This window comes from Narcine bancroftii, chromosome 4 (genome assembly GCF_036971445.1).
Source record: "Narcine bancroftii isolate sNarBan1 chromosome 4, sNarBan1.hap1, whole genome shotgun sequence".
NCBI lineage: Eukaryota > Metazoa > Chordata > Chondrichthyes > Torpediniformes > Narcinidae > Narcine > Narcine bancroftii.
In genome coordinates, this window is record NC_091472.1 from 251417729 (window position 1) to 251437922 (window position 20194).

General features: G+C 40.0%; 1 protein-coding gene across 4 annotated transcripts in view; it reads right to left on the reverse strand.

The window, feature by feature from the left end:
• LOC138761854 (collagen alpha-1(III) chain-like) overlaps nucleotides 1–20194 on the reverse strand; it is a 163743-nt gene that overhangs the window by 58214 nt on the left and 85335 nt on the right. For all 4 annotated transcript variants that reach the window (XM_069934732.1, XM_069934730.1, XM_069934733.1 and 1 more), the window contains 15 exons: nucleotides 18577–18630; nucleotides 17793–17900; nucleotides 13272–13325; nucleotides 13072–13170; nucleotides 12916–12969; nucleotides 10984–11082; nucleotides 9996–10049; nucleotides 9850–9903; nucleotides 9212–9265; nucleotides 7916–7969; nucleotides 1168–1212; nucleotides 978–1076; nucleotides 768–875; nucleotides 600–653; nucleotides 446–499 (listed from right to left, as the gene is read on the reverse strand). In XM_069934732.1, coding sequence (XP_069790833.1) covers nucleotides 446–499; nucleotides 600–653; nucleotides 768–875; nucleotides 978–1076; nucleotides 1168–1212; nucleotides 7916–7969; nucleotides 9212–9265; nucleotides 9850–9903; nucleotides 9996–10049; nucleotides 10984–11082; nucleotides 12916–12969; nucleotides 13072–13170; nucleotides 13272–13325; nucleotides 17793–17900; nucleotides 18577–18630 — 1044 coding nt within the window. The remainder of the gene's footprint in view (nucleotides 1–445; nucleotides 500–599; nucleotides 654–767; nucleotides 876–977; nucleotides 1077–1167; nucleotides 1213–7915; nucleotides 7970–9211; nucleotides 9266–9849; nucleotides 9904–9995; nucleotides 10050–10983; nucleotides 11083–12915; nucleotides 12970–13071; nucleotides 13171–13271; nucleotides 13326–17792; nucleotides 17901–18576; nucleotides 18631–20194) is intronic.

Below are 20194 nucleotides of genomic sequence, written 5' to 3' on the forward strand. Positions count from 1 at the left end.
ATTCTTGTTATCATTCTGTTCTTCACATAAGCATAGAATGCCTTGGGGTTCTCCTTAATCCTACATGCCAAGGCCTTCTCATGCCAACTACAAGCTCCTTTTTTAAGTTCCTTCCTAGCTACCATAAAATTCTCATGAACCCTTCACCATGGTTCCCTTTTCCTACCAACCTTTCTCTGTCTCAGTGGAAACAAACATATCCTGAACCCCACGCAAATGTTCCTAAAGATCTTCCACATTACTTCTGTGCTTTCTCCTGTGAACATTCGTGATAAGTGAAAAGTAGTATTGGGGTGAGGGCTGGTATCCTTCTTTGCTGAAAGCTGCTGGCAGATTTTCAGATTAATAAAAGTATACATCATGCCATTTTATTTACTAACATTAAATGTCAATGAATCTTTATTTTTAACATGATAAAACATCATACAATATGAAAGGAAGTTACCCTATGTCCTGGAGTGCCTGGTTGACCTGATGCACCCATGGAACCTTGTGGGCCCTGTATGTAAAGAGGAAATGGTAACAAGGTCAAGCAAAAAAAAAAAAAAATTGCACAAAAATAAAACTAGACCTAAGTCAACAAAACCCTGTGTACTTACTGGATCACCATCTTTGCCTGGTGTGCCATCAGGACCTGGTGAACCAAGATCACCCTGTCAAGGAAAATGCATGCAATTAGAAGTTGAACATCTATTCAAATCCCGATAATGCTAATAAAGTGTTACATTCAATAGGAACTAAAAGGATACAAGAAAAAATGTTCTTACCTTTACACCTTTTGGACCTTGTGAGCCTGGACCACCTCTTTCACCTGGCCGACCTTGAAATCCTGGACTGCCCATTGGGCCGAGTGCACCTGGAAGTCCAGCAGATCCCTTTCATACAAAGAGAAAGGCTCAACACCTTTTAATTAAAGTTCTCTGAACTGTCTTGTGTTCCTTCTTTACCTATTTTGAAAACTACAAGATTATTTTTACCTTCACTCCCTTTAATCCATGGACACCAGGAGGGCCTTGGATTCCTGGAGGACCTGTAGGACCTTGGAGTCCGTGAACACCTACTGCACCTGCATCACCCTTGGTTTGAAAGGAGGAATATTTAAATGATTAAGTCTTTTAAAAAATCATATGTAGTCATTATTCAAAGCCAAGACAAGATGGAACTTACTTTTGAACCAGGTTCTCCTGGACTGCCATTTTCACCTCGAGGTCCCTAGCAAAGAGAAAAGATGTCAATACAAGTCCTTGCAATTTATAATAAGGGCAGTTTTTACTGGACCTCAAATTAATTAACAGGTGATCAAAAGCAATAGTTGGATGTGGGAGGTGGGCAACATTTTTTAGTTTCTGTTGTTCCAGCACAGCAACACTCCTGAATGATCTCCACAACAGTGCTCTCATGCTGTTGGGTTCTGATTGGTCTTTCTTTTCACTGTAATCCCATACTCAGTTAACTGTACTATTTACATGGCTGTATGAATGATAGTGATGACCTCTTGATCAGTTTGCCGAAGAACCCTTCTTACTGAACAAGGCATTTAGTGATAAATAACCGTAACTCGATTGGACACTGGGTTTGCATGACTGGATCTTCATTATCTTGTGTTTCTTGAACAATGAGTGGCCAAAGCCTCTGTCTACAAGCTGAATCATAGGAATCATCCCAAAATGCAGATTCAGAGTGGAAAATTTATGGACCCTTATGGCCCTGTACCTCTTCATAGCAAAGCTTCAGATCCATCCCTTTTGAAAGTCAGGCTCATTGACTTTGGAAGCAGAGGACAACATTTTGAAAAGATGACTGTGTGGCAGCTCACTCTTTCGTGGCGAACCAGCCCCATTTGTACCGAACAGGTACCGAATCCCTCACATCCAGGACTTTATAGCCAACCTCCCCTCCGCCCAGGTCTTCTTGAAAGTCGACTGGTTCGATAACCATCACCCTGTACAGCCTGTTCGAATTCTTGTGCATGCCCTTCTGACTTAAAAATACGGCCCAGACTTTCCAGTGTCTCATGGATGCAGTGGGCAGAGACCTAGACTTTGTGTTTATATACCTCGATGACATCGTGATCACCAGTCATGACCACGAGGATCACAAGGCCCATCTCCACACCCTGTTTGCCTGCCTGGAGGAATTCGGCCTCACAGTCAACGTGGCCAAGTGCCAGTTCGGCAAGCAGACGCTGCAGTTCCTGGGGCACACCATCTCAGCAGCAAGCGCTATCCCGGTGCCAGAAAAAGTCACGGCTGTATGGCAGTTCCCCAAACCCACCATTCTCAAGGGCCTGCAGGAATTTGTAGGTATGGTGAATTTTTATCATTGTTTCATCCCCGGCGCCACCCGCATCATGCGGCCTCTGTTCTCATTGATCGCCTCTAAAGACAAAGTCCTGGTTTGGTCTGAAAAGGCAGAGGGTGCTTTCGCAGCCACAAAGGACGCACTGGCCATTAGTTCACCGTGCCCGGAGTCACACACCGTGCTTTCAGTAGATGTCTCAGCCACAGCCTTTGGGGGCATACTCAAGCAGTGGCTCGACGGACAGTGCCACCCACTGGCCTTCTTTAGGAGGCACCTTTGACCACCGGAGTTCAAGTACATTGCCTTCAACCATTGCCATCCGGCACTTCCAGAATTTCCTGGAGGACAAGACATTCACTGTGTTCACTGCACAAGCCTCTCATGCAGGCCCTCGCAATGGCCAAGGATCCATGGTCGCCCCATCAGCAACACTATCTCTCCTATGTGTCGGAGTTCACCACTGACATCCAGTACAGGGCAGGTAGAGACGACGTCACGGCAGATGCGCTTTCCCGACTGGCAATCAATACCCTTGCCCCCGGCCTCGGCTACACCCAATTGGTGCAGGCACAGACGGAAGACGCAAAGATGCAATCTCTCCGTACTGCCATTTTGGGGCTCCACCTCCAGGACATTTGGTTGCTGAACAGCCCAGACAAGCTGCTCTGCGATGTCTCCACCAGTTCACTGCACCCGGTAGTCCTGCCGCAGTGGAGATCGCGGGCCTTCAACATGGTCACGATCTAGCACACCCTTCGGTGAAGGCATCGGTGCAAATGGTGGTGGAGTGGTTCATGTGGCACGGGCTAAAGAAGGAGGAAGCTGAGATGGTGAGGAGCTTTACTCAGTGCCAGGCCTCCAAGGTCCACCAGCATACGCAAGCTCCTTTTCAGCAGTTCGACCCAGCAGTCAAAAAGTTCCAACACATACATGTTGACATCGTGGGCCCACTGCCTTTGTCCAGGGAGGCATGCTACCTGCTTATGGTGGTTAACTGGACCATGAGATGGCTGGAAGCCATTCCCATCAAGGAGGCTTCCACCAAGACATGCACCAGGAGCTTGGTCGCCCACTGGATCGCCAGGTTCCTGGGTGCCCAGTTCACCTCTGGACTCAATTGACAAACCTACTGGGGGTTAAACTCCACCACACCACGGCTTATCTCGGCAAGCAAATGACCCTCATGGCTTGCCTCACAGGTCCCAACTGGGCAGACGAACTACCCTGGGTCCTCCTCGGCATCAGAACAGCACCCAAAAAGGATCTACAGGCACCATCTGCAGAGCTGATGTATGGTGCACCACTCTCGTTGCCTGCTGAGTTCTTTGGCCCAAAATCTGACTCTACGACTTAGCACCCGAAGCTATTGGTGGACCTACACAGCAAGCTTACCTCGCTAGCACCCCCCCCCCCACCACCTCACACACATCACAGAGCCCAACCAGCCCGTCTTCCCAAAGAGCTGGACTTGGCAGAATTTGTTTTCATTCGGCGCGGACTGCGCACTGCACCTTTACAGTACCCTTATGAGGGCCCGTTCAAAGTCCTCCAGTGGTCCGGCAAGACTTTTACATTAGACATTGGGGGCAAAAATGAACTGTTCACAGTAGTCCGCCTAAAACCAGCATACTTGGACCTCTTGCGACTGGTTCAAATGGCTAAGCCCAAGTGCCGAAGCCATCCGCCCAAGCGCTGGGACGTGTAAGCCGGTTCTGGGGGGGGGGGGGTGTTGTGTGGCAGCGCACTCTCTCATGGAAAACCAGGCTGTTTGTACCGCCGCATGGCGGGGCAGCCATGAGAAAAGGGCACTGTTGGGGGTCCTCCTTACCCCGTGGTTCCAGCCCAGCTCACACCTCAGGCAGGCATTATGATGTCACCGCTCATGTGGTGGCCAAGCTCACGCTGCCCTTAAAGGGGCATGCAGGGAATTTGAATAAAACAGTTATTGAGAGCATCCAAGGTGGTGGGTGAGAATTTCTTTGCTGCAGCTCCCGCTACATCAGATTCTTTTTCACGAATGTTGTCTGACCTGCTGAGTTTTCCAACATATCCCATTTTCTGGTTTTATATTATATTGGCTGTTGTTTCTTAACCTACTTGTGTAAATCTGGCCTGTTGGGGAGGTCCCAAAACCTTATCATTAATAAAACATATGCCTCTTCCCTACCTCTCTGAATTTAAAAAAGCTTGTGTCTCTCTCTTTTCCAGCAGAAACTTAAATGACTTCTCTTTTCACAGACGCTGCCTGACCTGCTTGAGTTTTTCCAGCATATTATGTTTTAATAGCATTCAGACATGATTGTGGAACAAGTTTAACAGGAGTGGCTGGGTCTTTGTCATCAAGTGTAGAGCAAATGAGTTCTGTGGAAATACCAATTAAGATTATGGTTGAACACAGAGAGCGGTGGGTGTCTTGAACAAGGTTGCCACGGGAATTGGTGGTAGCCATTAGGAGACATCTAAAAACTCATATGAACATGGAACATAACAGCACAGTACAGTCCCTTTGGTCCACGATATTTTTCTGACCTATTTTTATTGACCAAAAAAAGATTAAACCCTCCCTACCTCATAACCCTCTATATTTCTTTCATCCTTATGCCTAAGAGTCTCTTAAATGCCCCAATTGTTCCAGCCTCCATCACCACCCCTGGCATTGCATTTCCAGCACCCATGTGCAGGAAATGAAGGGATATATATATCATATGAAAGCAGTAGAGTTTTACTTTTACTTGGGCATCATGTTCAGCTTAGGTTCCTGTACTGAACTGTCCTGTACCCTATTGATTTTGGCAATATTCTAAGGCTTCCAATTAAATTGATTAAAAGTATTATATGACTTATTACTTAACAATAAGACAGATACCCTGCAATTACCTCTAGTCACCTCATGATTATGAGGGAATCTCAATGTTCTCAGATTGTAGAAGGAAGTTTACTCATGATATTCATTCATTACACTGATGTTTTCTAATGTTTTTCATCAATTGACTAAAGACTTATTTTCCTAGCAAAACTGCTTATTGCTGCTTCTGAATAAAACTGTTGTTACCCTTTGACTCAATTACTTAATTTCTTCCGACCCTTTTATACAGCCGAGCAATTAATGAGCAGAAAGAATGAAACACAAATGGTTTTTCAGAATTTAAATTGAAAGCAGCAGAGAGAGGACTTTGGGTCTCACAGTCAGTGGACGTTACTGTATGTTGAGTTGCATATGTGCTTGGTGGAATTCAAGATGTTCATAAATGATCAAAAATAGAGATCTGCATTTTATTGGTGAGGGCCCACGTGCCCCAGAACTTTACTGATAGATCTTGTTCATATGCTGCATCAGGATTACATTATTACATGACACGACAGGCCAGCATAACTCCAGGCTGTAAAACTCTACTAGAAGACTTTATTCAGCTTTATTGGTTATATATGTCTGTGAAAATTATCAATATAAATTATCGACTTTAAAAATTATTATTTATTTTTTAAAGTAAATGAAAACAAAGCAAAAGTCAAGTGATTTTTTTTTACTGCATTTCTCAAGTTTTCAGAAGATCAGAGATGGAGAGGGTGAGCAAATTTTAAATTCCTGATAGTCACTCTTGGAGGACCATTTCTGAACCCAATGCACGAATGGCACCATAAAGAAAGCACATTAGTGCCTCAACTTCCTTAGGAGTTTGGTACAACAGAAAACTTGGCCAACATGTACACATGTTCAGTGGAAAGTGTGCTGTCTGCTTGAATCACAGCCTGGTATGGGAGCACCGATACCTCTGAGCAGAAAGCCCTGCAGAGAGTGGTCTCATCCCAGTACATCAGAGACAAAAACTCTCCCCATCATCGAGAAAATTGACATGGAATGCTGCAATCGGAGTGCAGCAGCAATCATCAAAGATCAATGGGTCCCAGGACATCTTCTGTTTTAATGCTGCGTCAGGAAAGAAATACAGGTACCACAAAGATTCGACCACCAAGTTCAGAAACAGTTGCTACCCTTTTACCATCAGACTCCTCAACAACAAACTCAGAGACTCTTAAGGACTCTATTTTGAATATTATTTATGACTGAATATTTATTGTTTCTGTATTGCACAGTTTGCTTCCATTTCTCTCTTTTGTATATGCATCTTTTCTGGTTAATTTTCTGAAAATTCTGCCGGACTACAGGAAAAAAGAATCTCAGGGATATATGTGATGTCATGTACTTTGGCAAAACTTTGATTTTTTTCATAACTTCAGAGGCCATTAACTCTACAGAGTATATGGAAACTCTGAGGATACCCATCCACCCCATTCCAATTTATTTCTATATAACCTATTCCTTCTCATATACCCATCAATTATTCCCAATTCTCATGCAGCACTCCTAAACCAAGAGCAGTTCACAGTGGCCAGCTAGTCTATCAAATCTCTGGGATGTGGGAAGAAAGCAAGCACCTGGAGAAAAATCCACATAAATGCACTCCCAATTACCATCCTGAATTCAAATAAACTCCAAGAAAAAGCTTTTCCAAAAGGTTGCCCTGCAGATCCTGTGAGTCAGTATACGTGATGAAGGCAATGTTAATGCACTAAAGCTTCCTGCAAAAGACAGCTTGTGGTACAAGTCGCATGATTGTTCACAATCATATAGCTGCATGATAGGTGTAGCCATTAGCTCAACATCTTTTCAGTGCCAGCGATCAGGACTAGGGTTTGAATCATGACACAGCAGCACCAAACCCAAAACAGAATTTCCCTTGCAGCCAAGCAGGTCTGTCCCACATTGGCCTCATCAGCCACTAGTGACTCTGCAGCAGACGTGGAGAGCCTTCTTCCTAGATCTTTGTTTGCGAAACCAAACCATGAATATCTTGTACATATTTATTATAAGGCTGCAAAATGAAGTACAAATTCAGTTTTGACTGAGCAGGTGGTCCAACTAAGAGTAGCATTGAGCTGACAATCCCCTTTCATAGTGTGCAATGTGACAGTGATTGTATAAATGGACCATAACTTTCAAGGAAGCAAAAGAAGATCAGTCTTATTTATACATTCTTAATTTCCTTCATGTTGGTTCATTCCATCTGAATTTTATGAGCTAGGAGTTCTTAAAACTGGATTGCCATTACCTTTTTCTTTTATCGTGGCTAATTCTTTAATCAGGACCACTGTTGCTATCCAATGCATGTAAAAATTGAAAGAAAGTTTAATTTAAACCTCTTGTTGACCTTCAGAGATTTCTGATATGCATTCATGTTGCTTGAAAAGGAATAAACTTGGCCATCCATGAGGTAGAACCCGAGTGGTATGCTGGGGCATCGAAACATTTATTCTGCAACATCAAGAACTTGTAGGGGAAACCCGACCAACATTCCTCACCTTGACTAAGAGCCACAAAATAAACTCTTGCAATCCATGAAATGACTAAATTCAAAATATCATCGTCTTAACAGAGAAGAATTACATTTTTAAAAATGTTATTCCAATTTTTTGAAGTATCAGTATTTAAATCACTAATTATTTTCCCATTTTATCTTGAGTAATAAACAATTTTAAAACAAATTTATTTTGCTTCTGCATTTCTGCAAAGATGTTGCCAAAACCATGCTGAACAAGACAATAAGCATCTTACCATCGCACCAGGTTTACCATTTTCACCAGTAGGGCCTCTATTACCAGTGGGACCCTAATGTGCAAGAAGACAGGATTGAAATTCATATTGTGTTAAGGTTGCTCATGTAAACAATTTCATTGTTTTAATATTGACACCATTTTAGATGTATTTTAAAACCACTAAAACTTACTGATAGTTTTGTAATGCACAGGCAACCTCTGATGTTCAATGCTTTCCAAAGCTCACACCTCACAATCTAATGAATAAATGATTCATCTCTTGTGCTGACCAGCTTCTAACTTTGCCCCCTTATTTGGATGCCACTCTTGAATCTTCTCCAAATGTCATGTTCAGGCATTTTTGGAGCCCATTCACACACTGCAACTGTTTGGAACATTTTTTTTAAAGAAATCAGAAGTTCGATCATATATTTTAAAAACATCTTGAACTTCCTCTTACTTGAATCATAAAGTGTCCCAAGAGCACAAAAATACCTGCCTGCACTATGGCAACACCACATTTTTGTTGCACTACTGCAACAATGAATATTATTGATCTTTTCCATTATCTCTTTCAGTGTGAACATTTAATGTATACTATTGGAGGTTTTCTTTAAAACAAAGTACACATCTGGCTGCAGCAAGTAAGAATTTCAGTGCATATGATAAACCCATCATCATTATTAATTTAAAATTGGCGTCTTAGGTGGAAAGCAAAGATGTAACATTCCTATTTTTTCAATGAGATGTTTATTCTCTGCTTCTACTCTTATCTCTCCAACTTCAAGCTTCCATTCCTTTCCTTTTATCTTTTCATTAATAGCTTCAATCTTTCCATTCTCACCATTTAACCCCACAACTTCTCATCTTGTTGCTTCATACTCATCTACCTTATACGTAGAATCAGAGAGCACATAAACAAACCCTTTCACCCACTGAGTCATCTATAAACCACCCATATACTATTTTCCCTACTACAGTATCATAATTCTAACACCATTTTACATTATGTGCCTGTATCCTTTATGAACACTTATAAGCATGTTCAACCTTCACATTTTCATATCAGCAGCCAATCCCCTCTAAATCTACATCACCCCTACCTATTGCTTTGACTTGCCACACGGATTTCCAATGAAGCAGAAGTTTGCACTCCAGATTCAGTTATTCAACAGATACTGGTAATCTGTATTCTCTGCATTGTAATAATAAACCTGGATCATACATTCCAGTTATTGCATTTTGCCTTGAGAAAGATAATCAAGGATACTTAAACTCAATCAATAATTGATTATTAATGTACGTAAAGATATACCTGAAGACCAGGAAATCCTTGAGAGCCTCTCCCTCCTTTTTCACCAGTTGGGCCCTTAAGGAAAATAGATTACTTAGCACCGTGCATTAAGGAAAATAAAACAATAAAATAGTCATGTCGCTGAACTTGTTACAGGTTTTATTCAATAAGTCATAATAATTTTCATTTCGAACTTAGCTCCTGGTCCTATTTGTTTTTCTTTCTCTGACTGTAAGGGACACTTCAGGCAGTTTCTGCCTTACAGCAGGCAAAAGCAATTTCATGTAATATGACACTGTTTTATTACAATGACAATAAATAGAATCTTGAAAGATTTGTATTTATTAATTGCATATCACTGCACAATACAAACTAATTCCACAACAAATGAGAATTCTCCCAAATCAAAAAAAAAACATGAACAGAATATGAGGGCACAATTGTATGTGGTGTCATGTATGTTTTCTGACAATATATCTGAACTTTGAACTTTTTAATCTTTGAATTGAAACTGATATAACTAGGTGGCTGAATGCATTTTACATTTAATTCAGAATATAAACATTTGCAATTTAATTTTAGTATCCAATGTCCAAGGAACAACTGAAAACATTTCAGCATTAGAATTCTTACAGAAACACATGACAACTCCTACTTACAGGTTTTCCAGAAACACCTGGCGGGCCGATCTGTCCATTTTTCCCTGGTAAACCCTGTCAGAACAGCAGTACATCTTAAGTATTAATATGCAACTGCATATTTAAAATTTAATTTCAATGGAATCTTTAATAAAATATTTACAGACCGGTGGACCTGCAAGACCCTGAATTCCAGGGGGTCCAGCCTTTCCTGTGAGTCCCTTCAGAAGGGGAGTTGGGATATAGTGGTGGGTAGAGGGAAGGGAAAAAAAAATGAAAACAAAGTTGAAAATTATGTTGTTGAAAGCTCTATGCTCATGCTTATGCTCTGCTTCCTGGCCAGATTTTTTTTTTAAATAGTAGAAAGCGTCACAAATGGACTAAACTGGACAAGAATAGAGTCACAATTATCCACACCTATGCCTTTAAACCCAAGGTGAATCTAAAATTGATGCTTATTCTTTTTGCAACTTCAGCAAATAGCCTGTGCTGACAACATTGCAGCGGGTCAACAAGCATCAGAGTTTGGAAGTGGCCACTGCAGGATAAGCTCAGAAGTAGAACAAATTTAAGCATTTAATGGGCACCAAGAATAACAAAGTAATTTTAGTGGTGGTAGGGTCCTTTCTACTGCTAAACATTTGGTCCTACTTGTGAGATGAACCCATGTGCCAACTACACAATACTGTCTATTTTGCTGGTGGCAATGTTAACTTACATCTGCATACTAAAGTCATATTCTTCCTGTTTTGCATAATAAAAATGCATGTGAGCATACTGCAGCAAATTGGAATGAATGAAGCATATTATAGAATTCAATGTACAATCTTACAATCCAAAAAGGTCTTTGTAATTTTTAAAAAAATTCCACTCAGAAGTATCCATTTTATACCAACATTGGGCCTATCCATACCAGATGTGAAAAGAGCCTCGAGATACAAACTGAATGCTTGCAAACTTCTTTAAAAAAAAATAAAGGTTGTAGACTGGAATAGAGTTTCACCATCTAGAAGTTAGAGATGCTTATTGGCTGAAATCATAATGTTAACCTCACTCAAAGTTATGTTCTTTATTATACATCAAGATTTTATGAAGCCATAGAAGTATGTAACCCAACAACATTGAAGGAAAAATGCATGAAAGAATTGAACTTACATCATTGCCCTTTGGACCAGGGAAACCCATGACACCTGATGATCCCCGTGGTCCAGGGGCACCAGGTGGACCTGAAGTACCCCGGTCTCCAGAAGGACCCTGGTGAGACAAAATTAATAAATTTAATTCAAGAATAAAATTTACCCTCACCTTTCCAAGTGCATCCATCTCTTACAAGTATTGTTACAGAGAAAAAATAATCTATTCATACTAAAATTAACAAAAAATATTTTGATTTCATTGTGCATAATAACCCAGTAGCACTGAGAACCATTTAAAGTTATAAAAATATGAATCGTAATAAAACACAAAATTTTATCTACTACCTTGCTGCTCATCTATCAGGTCTCCTCACGCAACATTACCTCACATTCTCAGATTGGATATTTTTGAAAAGTTTGTATTTTGCTTCTGCTTCAGAATAAAACTTTGACAGTTTGCTTCCAAATAAAAATCTCATCCTCTGGAAAGGCTAGGCAAACTGTAGCTTTCTGAAAAATTATTTAATTTCATTAGTTTCCCTCAACCAAGCCCAAATTGTTCAGGTTAACAAGATATTAAAAGCTACATATCCCAAGAATGATTGCAGTCTTCAGATATTTCTAATCTATATTAAGTAATTAGATGAAATCCTCAAGTTTCCTGATGATACAAAGCTGCATGTGAAAATTAAATCTGAGAAAGGATTGGAGACAAATTGAGTAAAAAGGTGAAAAATAAGAAATTATTTTTTATAGTTAAAAAACACTATACATTTTATGATGAGGAATTGGAAATTGTTGGCATAGAAAGGGATCTCAAAGTGCTGGTACATAAAACGCACAAAGCTTTCATGGCAGTAAGAAAACATTAGTGTTTATTTTGAAAGGGGTTAAATGTTGGTTAAACACAAAAGTACAAGTCTGATGCAGTTATAAAAGATTTTTCTGAGACATTCAGCACAACACTGGTTTCCAAACAAAAGGGAAACCATATATGATATGACGATACAGCGACTTAAGTTCACTAGATTGATTTCTAGATATAGAGGTTATCCTTCAAGCATGAGAGGTGATGTAATTGAAACATATGAAGTTTTCCATATTTCTTTACAATATAGCTCATTGATCTCAGAAAAAAAGTGTATCAATGGAGTAATATTGAGATATTTCCTCTGAATCCTATTTCTGAACACCTCAAATCTGGACTCAGGAGAAAAATACATACTTAGAGGTCTGTGATTCTTTGTAGTTCTATACACAAAAGGCCATGGATGATCAACCATTTAATGATTGATCCAAAGAAGATATTGATGAATTTTTGGGCACAAAGGCCATTTGATGATAAGGGGGTAGGGACATAAATGAGCTTGGGAAAGAGACCAAGATTTTCTGAACCATGTGACAGACTCAAGGGACTACATGGCTTTTTTCATGGTTCTTCCTCATTTTCTATCTCTGATATATGAATGAATCATTTCCAATGACTAAAGCGTGCCTTCTGAAGATAATATTGAAATGATGGATTTCAACATTCATTACAAACCTGGCAGGGGAAAACATGGGTTTTCACTTATCACTGTTGGATTTCATTAAAACTTTGACTTTTGACATATTTGTAGACAGTTAAATCAGCGGCGAGGCAGGTAAAGTAGCTGCCTCACTGCCCTAGTGAACCAGGTTAAATTTTGTCTGCTGGTACTGTTGCACATTTTCCTGTGATCATATCAATTTCGCTCAGTTGATCCAGTTTGCCATCAGATCCTAAAATATGGGTGGGCAGTTGATGGATATGGAGGAGAGAATAAGTTATGAGGCTAAAAAGTAGGCAATGGGATTTCTCTTTTCACTGGCATAGTCCAAATGGCCCCCATCTAATCCATTAGGAAATAAGTAAATAAAATATTTGCAACAAGATAATGAAATAACAGAAACAACCATTGTTATAAATTACCGGTGGTCCAATTTTGCCATCAGGGCCAGGCTTTCCTGGGGATCCTCTACTTCCCTAAAATAAAGAAATTTAAGAAAGAATTAAGAAGTATATGATGCCGGTTAACAAAATCCCAGTAATTTTTTGTTATTTCATGAAGAAAATAATGTTTATTACTCTTTGGCCAGGGATGCCAGGGTCTCCGTGACGACCTGATTCACCATTAGCTCCTCTTGCTCCAATGGGTCCTGATGGGCCTGTTTCTCCTTGTGGACCCTATCATCATGAGATTATAGAAACACGGACAAGCCTTCAGAAATAAGTTTCAACTAGTTTAAAATAAAATTGATATTTATTTTCACATAATTATTTCTGACCTTTTCTCCCATTCTGCCTTTTGGGCCTGGAAAACCTTGAGATCCAGGAAAACCCTGGAAACAGGAGCAGAAAATTAGAATTTTTATTTTGAAAGTAACTAACTCTATGATGCTCACCTAGAAAGAATCATAAAGCTGATCATTAGCCATGAAGTGGTGAAGCTAAGTCAAAGTTCAAATCAATTGTCAGAGTAAATACATAACGTCACATATAAACCTGAGATTATTTTTCTTGTAGGCCTGTCAGAATTTCTACATGTCGAAAGTGTAAACTGTACTAAAGAAAAACATACATGTAAGGAAAGAAATGTAAAAAAGTTGACTTTGCAAAAATAGAAAAATTAACCATTCATTACTAAATAATAAGCAAAATAAGAATCCTTAAATTAGTCTCTGAATGAGTCTATTATTTACAAATCTGATGGTGGAGGGGCAGCAACTGATCCTGAACCTGGTACTATGAGTCTTGTGGCACATATGCCTCTTCCTTGAAGGCAGCAGTGAGAAAAAACCATGTCCTTGATGGTGTGAATCCTTGATGATTGCTAATGCTCTCTGATGGTCGTGTTCCATGTAGATTTTTCTGATGGTGGGGTAAGTTTTGCCTCTGGTGTACTGGGCTATGTTCATTCCATTTTACAAGGTCTTTCATTCAAAAGTATTGGTTCCCCTCCAAACCAGACAGAATACTTTCCACTACACATCTGTATAACTTTTCTAAGGTTTCCAATGTCATACCAAACCTTTTCAAACCCTTGAGAAAATAGAGGCATTGATATGCATTCTTCATGATGACATTAGTACATTCAGTCCAGGAAAGGTCCTCCAAATAATGATTCCTAGGAATTTAAATTTGCTCATCTTCTCCACCTCTGATCCCACAATGATCACAGGATCATATACCTCTGGTTTTGCCTTCATGAAGTCTACTATCAGCTCCTTGGTTTTGGTGATATTAAATGAGAAGCTGTTGTCTGTATACCATTCAGCCAAGGTATCCTGTATACTCATCTTTGTTGTACAGGTGCTCCAGAGTTTTGTATAGAGCCAGTGAGATACCATCTGTGGTAGACATGGTGCTGCGGTTGGAAAATTTGGAATGGATCCATGTTGTTGTTCAGACAGAGGTAGATATGCTTCAGATCAGTGACTAAAACAAATATTTCATTGTTGTGAATGTGAGTGCAACTGTTCAGTAGTCATTTAGGCAGGTTATCAAACTTTTCTTGGACACTGGTATGATTGAGGCCTATTTTAAACAGGTGAGTACTGTTAGGTCTGCTTTGTTCGAGAATGAGTGAGTCAGACACCAGACTGAGTCGAAATCAAGGTTCTTTATTACCGGATTGTAACACTTGCAACTAACAGTGTTAGTTGGAGAAGGCGCATTCTTCTGATATCAGCAAGTGGTGTTTTTTTATACCTCAGGACACACACTTAGTAAATTATCATACCATTACACTGTCCAATGAATAAGCTGTTGCTACCCTTCACTGTTAGTCTGCTGCTCAATTGGATTATGGATTTTCTCACACCCAAACCAAAATCAGTAAGGATTGGTAAGAACATTTTTTCTACAATCTCCATCAGCTCTGGAGCACCACTGGAATGCATTCTTAGCCCCCTCCACTACTCGCTTTACACTTATGACTGTGTGGCTCAGTACAACAACAACACCATCTACAGATTTGCCGACGATACCACGGTAGTGGGTTGTATAAAGGAAGGGGATGAGTCAGCACACAGGATGGAGATTGAAAACTTGACTGAATGGTACACCAACAACTACCTTATACTCAATATCACCAAAACTAAGGAGCTGATTATTGACTTCAGGAAAGGAAAGCCAGAGGTATACAATCCAGTGATCATTGGGGATCAGAGGTGGAGAGGGTGACCAAATTTAAGTTCTTGGGAGTCATTATCTTGGAGGATCTTTCCCACACCCCAAAAAAATAGAAATGAAGAAAGCACATTGGCGCCTCTACTTCCTCAGGAGTTTCAAAAGTTTGGTATGACACCAGAAACCCTGGTAAATTTCAACAGAGGTGTGGTGGAAAGTGTGCATAATGGTCTAGTATGAAAACACCAATACCCCTGAGCATAATGCCCAGGGCATCACAGGCAAAGCCTTCCTCACTATCGAGAACATCTACAGGGAACACTGCCATTGGAGAGCAGCAGCAATCATCAAAGACCCACACCACCAGGTTCAGGAACAGCTGCTACCCCTCCACCATCAGACTCCTCTACAACAAATTCAATCAGGAACTCGTTGAAGGACACTTACTTGTGCACTTTATTGGTTTTTTTAATTCTCTCTGTATTACAATTTGTTAACATTCGTAATATGTTTACAGTTCTTTATTTGTTTTCATGTATATGCTGTGCACAGTTATATTTTTGCACTACCATTAAGTGGTAATTCTACCTTGCCCATAGAAAAAAAGAATCTCAAGGTTGTATGTGATGTCATGTATGCACTCTGACAATAAATCTGAGATCTGAATCTTATTGGCATGAGGATAGAAAACCGAGAACAGGCAACATTCTCTGGTTGGTGACTTGGGACAGAAATTAGTAGTGGATTCTAAGATTTTAACTAAATTACACACTTGGCAAAAGAGTTGGGTATCTAAGTTTTCAGATAACATTAATTTATAAAACAGTAAATTGGATAGATGGAAGCAAAAAGTTGCAAAAAGACTTGGAGATAAAGTGTACGACCAAGAAATGCAAGATGGTTTTCAGTGCAAGATTAAAATTTATTTTATTTCAAGATGTCGGCAGCTGCATAGAGGCTTCAAACAGCTTGTAAGTAAAATCTTTCAACTTTGGGGTCTGTGTCCAAAATTGTGCTCAGCAGTGGCCATGAGGGGTTGGTTGTGGACTCTGGGCACAGAAGACCAGTGCGTGATATCAGAAATGAGGAGAATGCTACCTGTTGAGAATGAGAAGCAAAGGAGATGACTCTACAGGACAGTGACTGATGGACCATCAATAATTCACAAAAGGCTGAGTAGTGAAACCATCCACCTCTTTGACTGATCAGAGTAAAAGGAAAGGGGCAGCCTGCAAGGGGCTATTGGTAGGATCAGGCTCGTGAGGCGTGTCCAGTCGATAGCAGCCAATCACGGTGTAACAGTGGTTTCCCACAGTGACCATGGAAGCAAACCAATGAGGGGCTTGGCGACTGAGGGATCTACACAGGTTGCACGTGCAGTCAGTGGACTTGCACAGGCTGGGGGCTGCTGGGATGGCTCATGGGAGCCAAGTATCAGAGCTAGGATTCAAGAGGGTGCTAAGGGTAAGAAGGGCTCCCAAAGTACCCTAGGGGCTGAAGGCTTCCTGAATGTGTCAGAGTTTTGTATCTGGAGCTCGGGTTGCTGATGGATTGAACAGGAATCTATGTGGCTGTAGCAGCTCTAAAGGGACACTCTTTTGCTTCTCTTTCTCTCTTACTGTAAGGTGTGCTGGGCACCATTAATGGCAACTCTTTGTCTGCCTTATGGCAGACAGAAGGCAATTTGTGCAATATTCTATGTTATCTACTATTACATGAACTAACTAAAACTTTACTACCTTACACCCATAACCCTCTAACGTTCTTGTATCCTTGTGCCTTTCTAAGTCTTTTAAATATTCTGATTGTTCCAGCCTCCACCACCACCCCTGCCAATGCATTCAAATGCCCACAACTCTCTGTGTATAAAAACTTACCCCTAATGTCTCCCCTAAACTTTCCTCCCCTCACATTATATAGATGTCCTCTCGTGTTTGCTACTCTCATCCTGGGAAAAATGTACTTGCTGTTCATCCTATCTATATCAGTAAAATTTCCCAATCATAATTATTTAAAAATAAGAACTCATTTGAATGCTGACAATGTGGTCTCCTTTGTATGAGTCAAACACAGATTGCAGATGGGGTAACCGCGTTACAAAAGTAACCATGAGTTTCAAGACCCCTATCACTGTAATTCTCTAACCCACTCTAACGACTGATCTCTTAGTCTTCAGCCTTCTACTTTCCTCCAACAATACATAATGTAAGATTGAGGAACAACTCTTCATCTAACAGGGTATATGGCTTCTCTTTAAAACATGGAGCTTTATTTTTGCTTCAATATATTTTATTTTCTGTTTCTAACTGTTCTTTATTTTGGAAAAAAAAGGACAGTTATCTTGGCAACTTTAGTCTCCACCTATCACAGACTATCTATTCTCCCATCCTTCCCCACTTCCCTCCCACTCTCTGCAATTAAGGCATACTTTCAGTTCTAAGGAATGCTCCATAACCTGAAATATCAACTCAGTTTCTCTGCTGACCGATGCTAATGTCCTTTCCAGCATTTTCTGATTTTGTACTGTACCATCTGCATGCTTACTTTATGATGAGAGTTAATAACAAAGACAGCTCTATATTTCTATAAAGTTTCTGCCCTGGGATTAGACTCATGAACTCTTGTATATATTCACCATTAGCTGCTTTCCCTGTTACATATCCAAAATTGCTACTTACTTTCTCACCAGGTGCACCGGTTGGGCCAATTGGCCCCTTTTCACCAGGTGGGCCTTGTTTGCCATTGTTACCAACAGGGCCAGGGGGACCTGTATCTCCAACTGCACCCTAATAGTAAAATAAAGATAGAATTATATCTTAGTAAAGTGTTAATTTCTTTGGAACACACAAAAATTAATTGGCAGTTATTTTTCTCTGAATTGTTCAGCCCAGTGGTTCTCAACCTTTTTTCACCCATGGACCACTTCCATTATTTTCCAAGGACCACCTGTAACAGACCCATGGACCACAAATGGGGGGTGGTGGACTGGCAAGCTCAAGACAGGAGTTTTGCTTTGTTTTGGTGGGAAAAGTTTAAGAATTTCTTTACATGTTTGGTGATATTTTTACAACCTTGTTTTTATCTTAGTAATATTTGTCTTTGCTTAGTTGCAGCAGACAACTATAACAGATCCATAGAACACCAGAAGTCTGTGGATGACAGGTTGAGAAATGTTGGTTTAGTCTAATTAAAATGACATCATTTTTCTTTGCAGTGCATCAAACTTTCCTTCCTGTGGTACATTGATCCAGAGGATACACAACCCTGGCTTTTTATAATACCCCAATAAATAAAAACAACAGATTATTAGATCTTTTTGTACTCCACCCGACCTCACTATCAGCAGATTTTCTTGTTTACCTCCAGTTAACCCAAAACACCAACTTAACCCTTTTGGTAATGACAGAAATAAAATAATTTGTTAATTTTTTTTTTCCCCAATTACAGAAACACAAGACTTACAGCAACACCCTTTGCTCCAGGTGGACCTGCTTCACCACGTTTTCCAGATACACCCTTAAAAATAAAGTTTTTGGTGAGAAAAAATATTGACAAAAGCTTGGAAATGAAGGTTTTTCTCTGACCTGAAAGACTACCAGGTGATTTATTATGCAAGACTGATTGTGGTATTCTGGAGCCATTCACATATTATGTTTCGGTAACTCTGTGCAATAATAATTGGACATATAGATATGAGAAGTGTTAGGTCTGCTTTGTTCATGAATGAGTGAGTCAAACACCAGACTGAGTCGAAATCAAGGTTCTTTGTTCTTTATTGCCGGATTGTAACACTTGCAACTAACAGTGTTAGTTGGAGAAGGCGCATTCTGCCGTTATCAGCAAGTGGTGTTTTTTTTATACCTCAGGATACGTACTTAGTAAATTATCATACCATGACATTGTCCAATGAATAAACTGTTGCTATCCTTCTCTGTTAGTCTGCTGCACATCATTCTTGTTAGTGCAAAGCTTATCTTGAGTGTACAAGGTCACATCTGCATTCTGTTACTCCTTAGTACTGGGTGACTCCTTCTCCGGTCCCATCTCATGATGTTTTTACCTTACAGAAGACAGCATAAGACTCTTTGGATGATATTTGAATGATATTTGAATTGCTATAATTTTTGGGCAGGTATAGGAATATTGATATTATTTTTACATCATGGTCAGGTAAGCAGTGTTGGTCAATAATGGGAAAGATATAGCCTGTTAGCAAATGGTGCATCAAGGTGTCACGATGTTGAAACAGTAGATTTTTTTTAGTTTATTGCAGAGAAAAAGGTGCTTCTCCAGTTGCTTTTAATTCTTAATTGTTGGCAAGGATTGAATCTTCAAAATAACAATCTTAAGTAGCCTACAGTGGATAATATTTATTCGAAGATCTCTTCTAATTAAAATAAAACCCACAAGGCAGCCCTCCCTAACAGTCTTGGGACAATCATTACTTAGTTATTGCACCATTGAATTTCAGGGAGTAGCACGGCTTTTATGAAAATGCACATTGTTCTTCTGGAATAAGAGGTCTTTGAATGGCTCTGAGGTTGGAGTTGTAGCTGCAGGAGTTGGCAGAACTCAGCGAAGACATCCATTGAAAAGCACAGATACTTCACTAATTATTCCTCAATGCTAAGACAATGCTCTCTAAGACAGGAAGAAATGGGCTAATGCTGGAGTCCTCCCTGTTATCTCACTACCACGAGCAGGTCTTGTCCTGTGTGCTCTCCTTCAAAGGGGATAATTATGAGTAAAGCATTTCAGTTGTAATATTTATTTGCAGAAGATCTGAAATAAGACAAACACCTCAGCTTATTATTACCCTTGCATTGCCCTTCCCAACATGGTGAACTGAAAAACATCGCATCAATTACATATTGGAAACAATTTAGTACCCAGAGCAACAAGAGTATAAGAATTAATTTGCCCTCTTAAGATATGCTTTCATAGTCAAGCTAGAAATTGTTGAAGAAGAATTTGTATTAAAGAAGAAATAAATTTGCTCCCCCATGAATTTCAAAAAATCCAACACTTAGCACCTATTCTTCATAAAACAATGAATAGAATTGCAAACACAAGCCCAGTA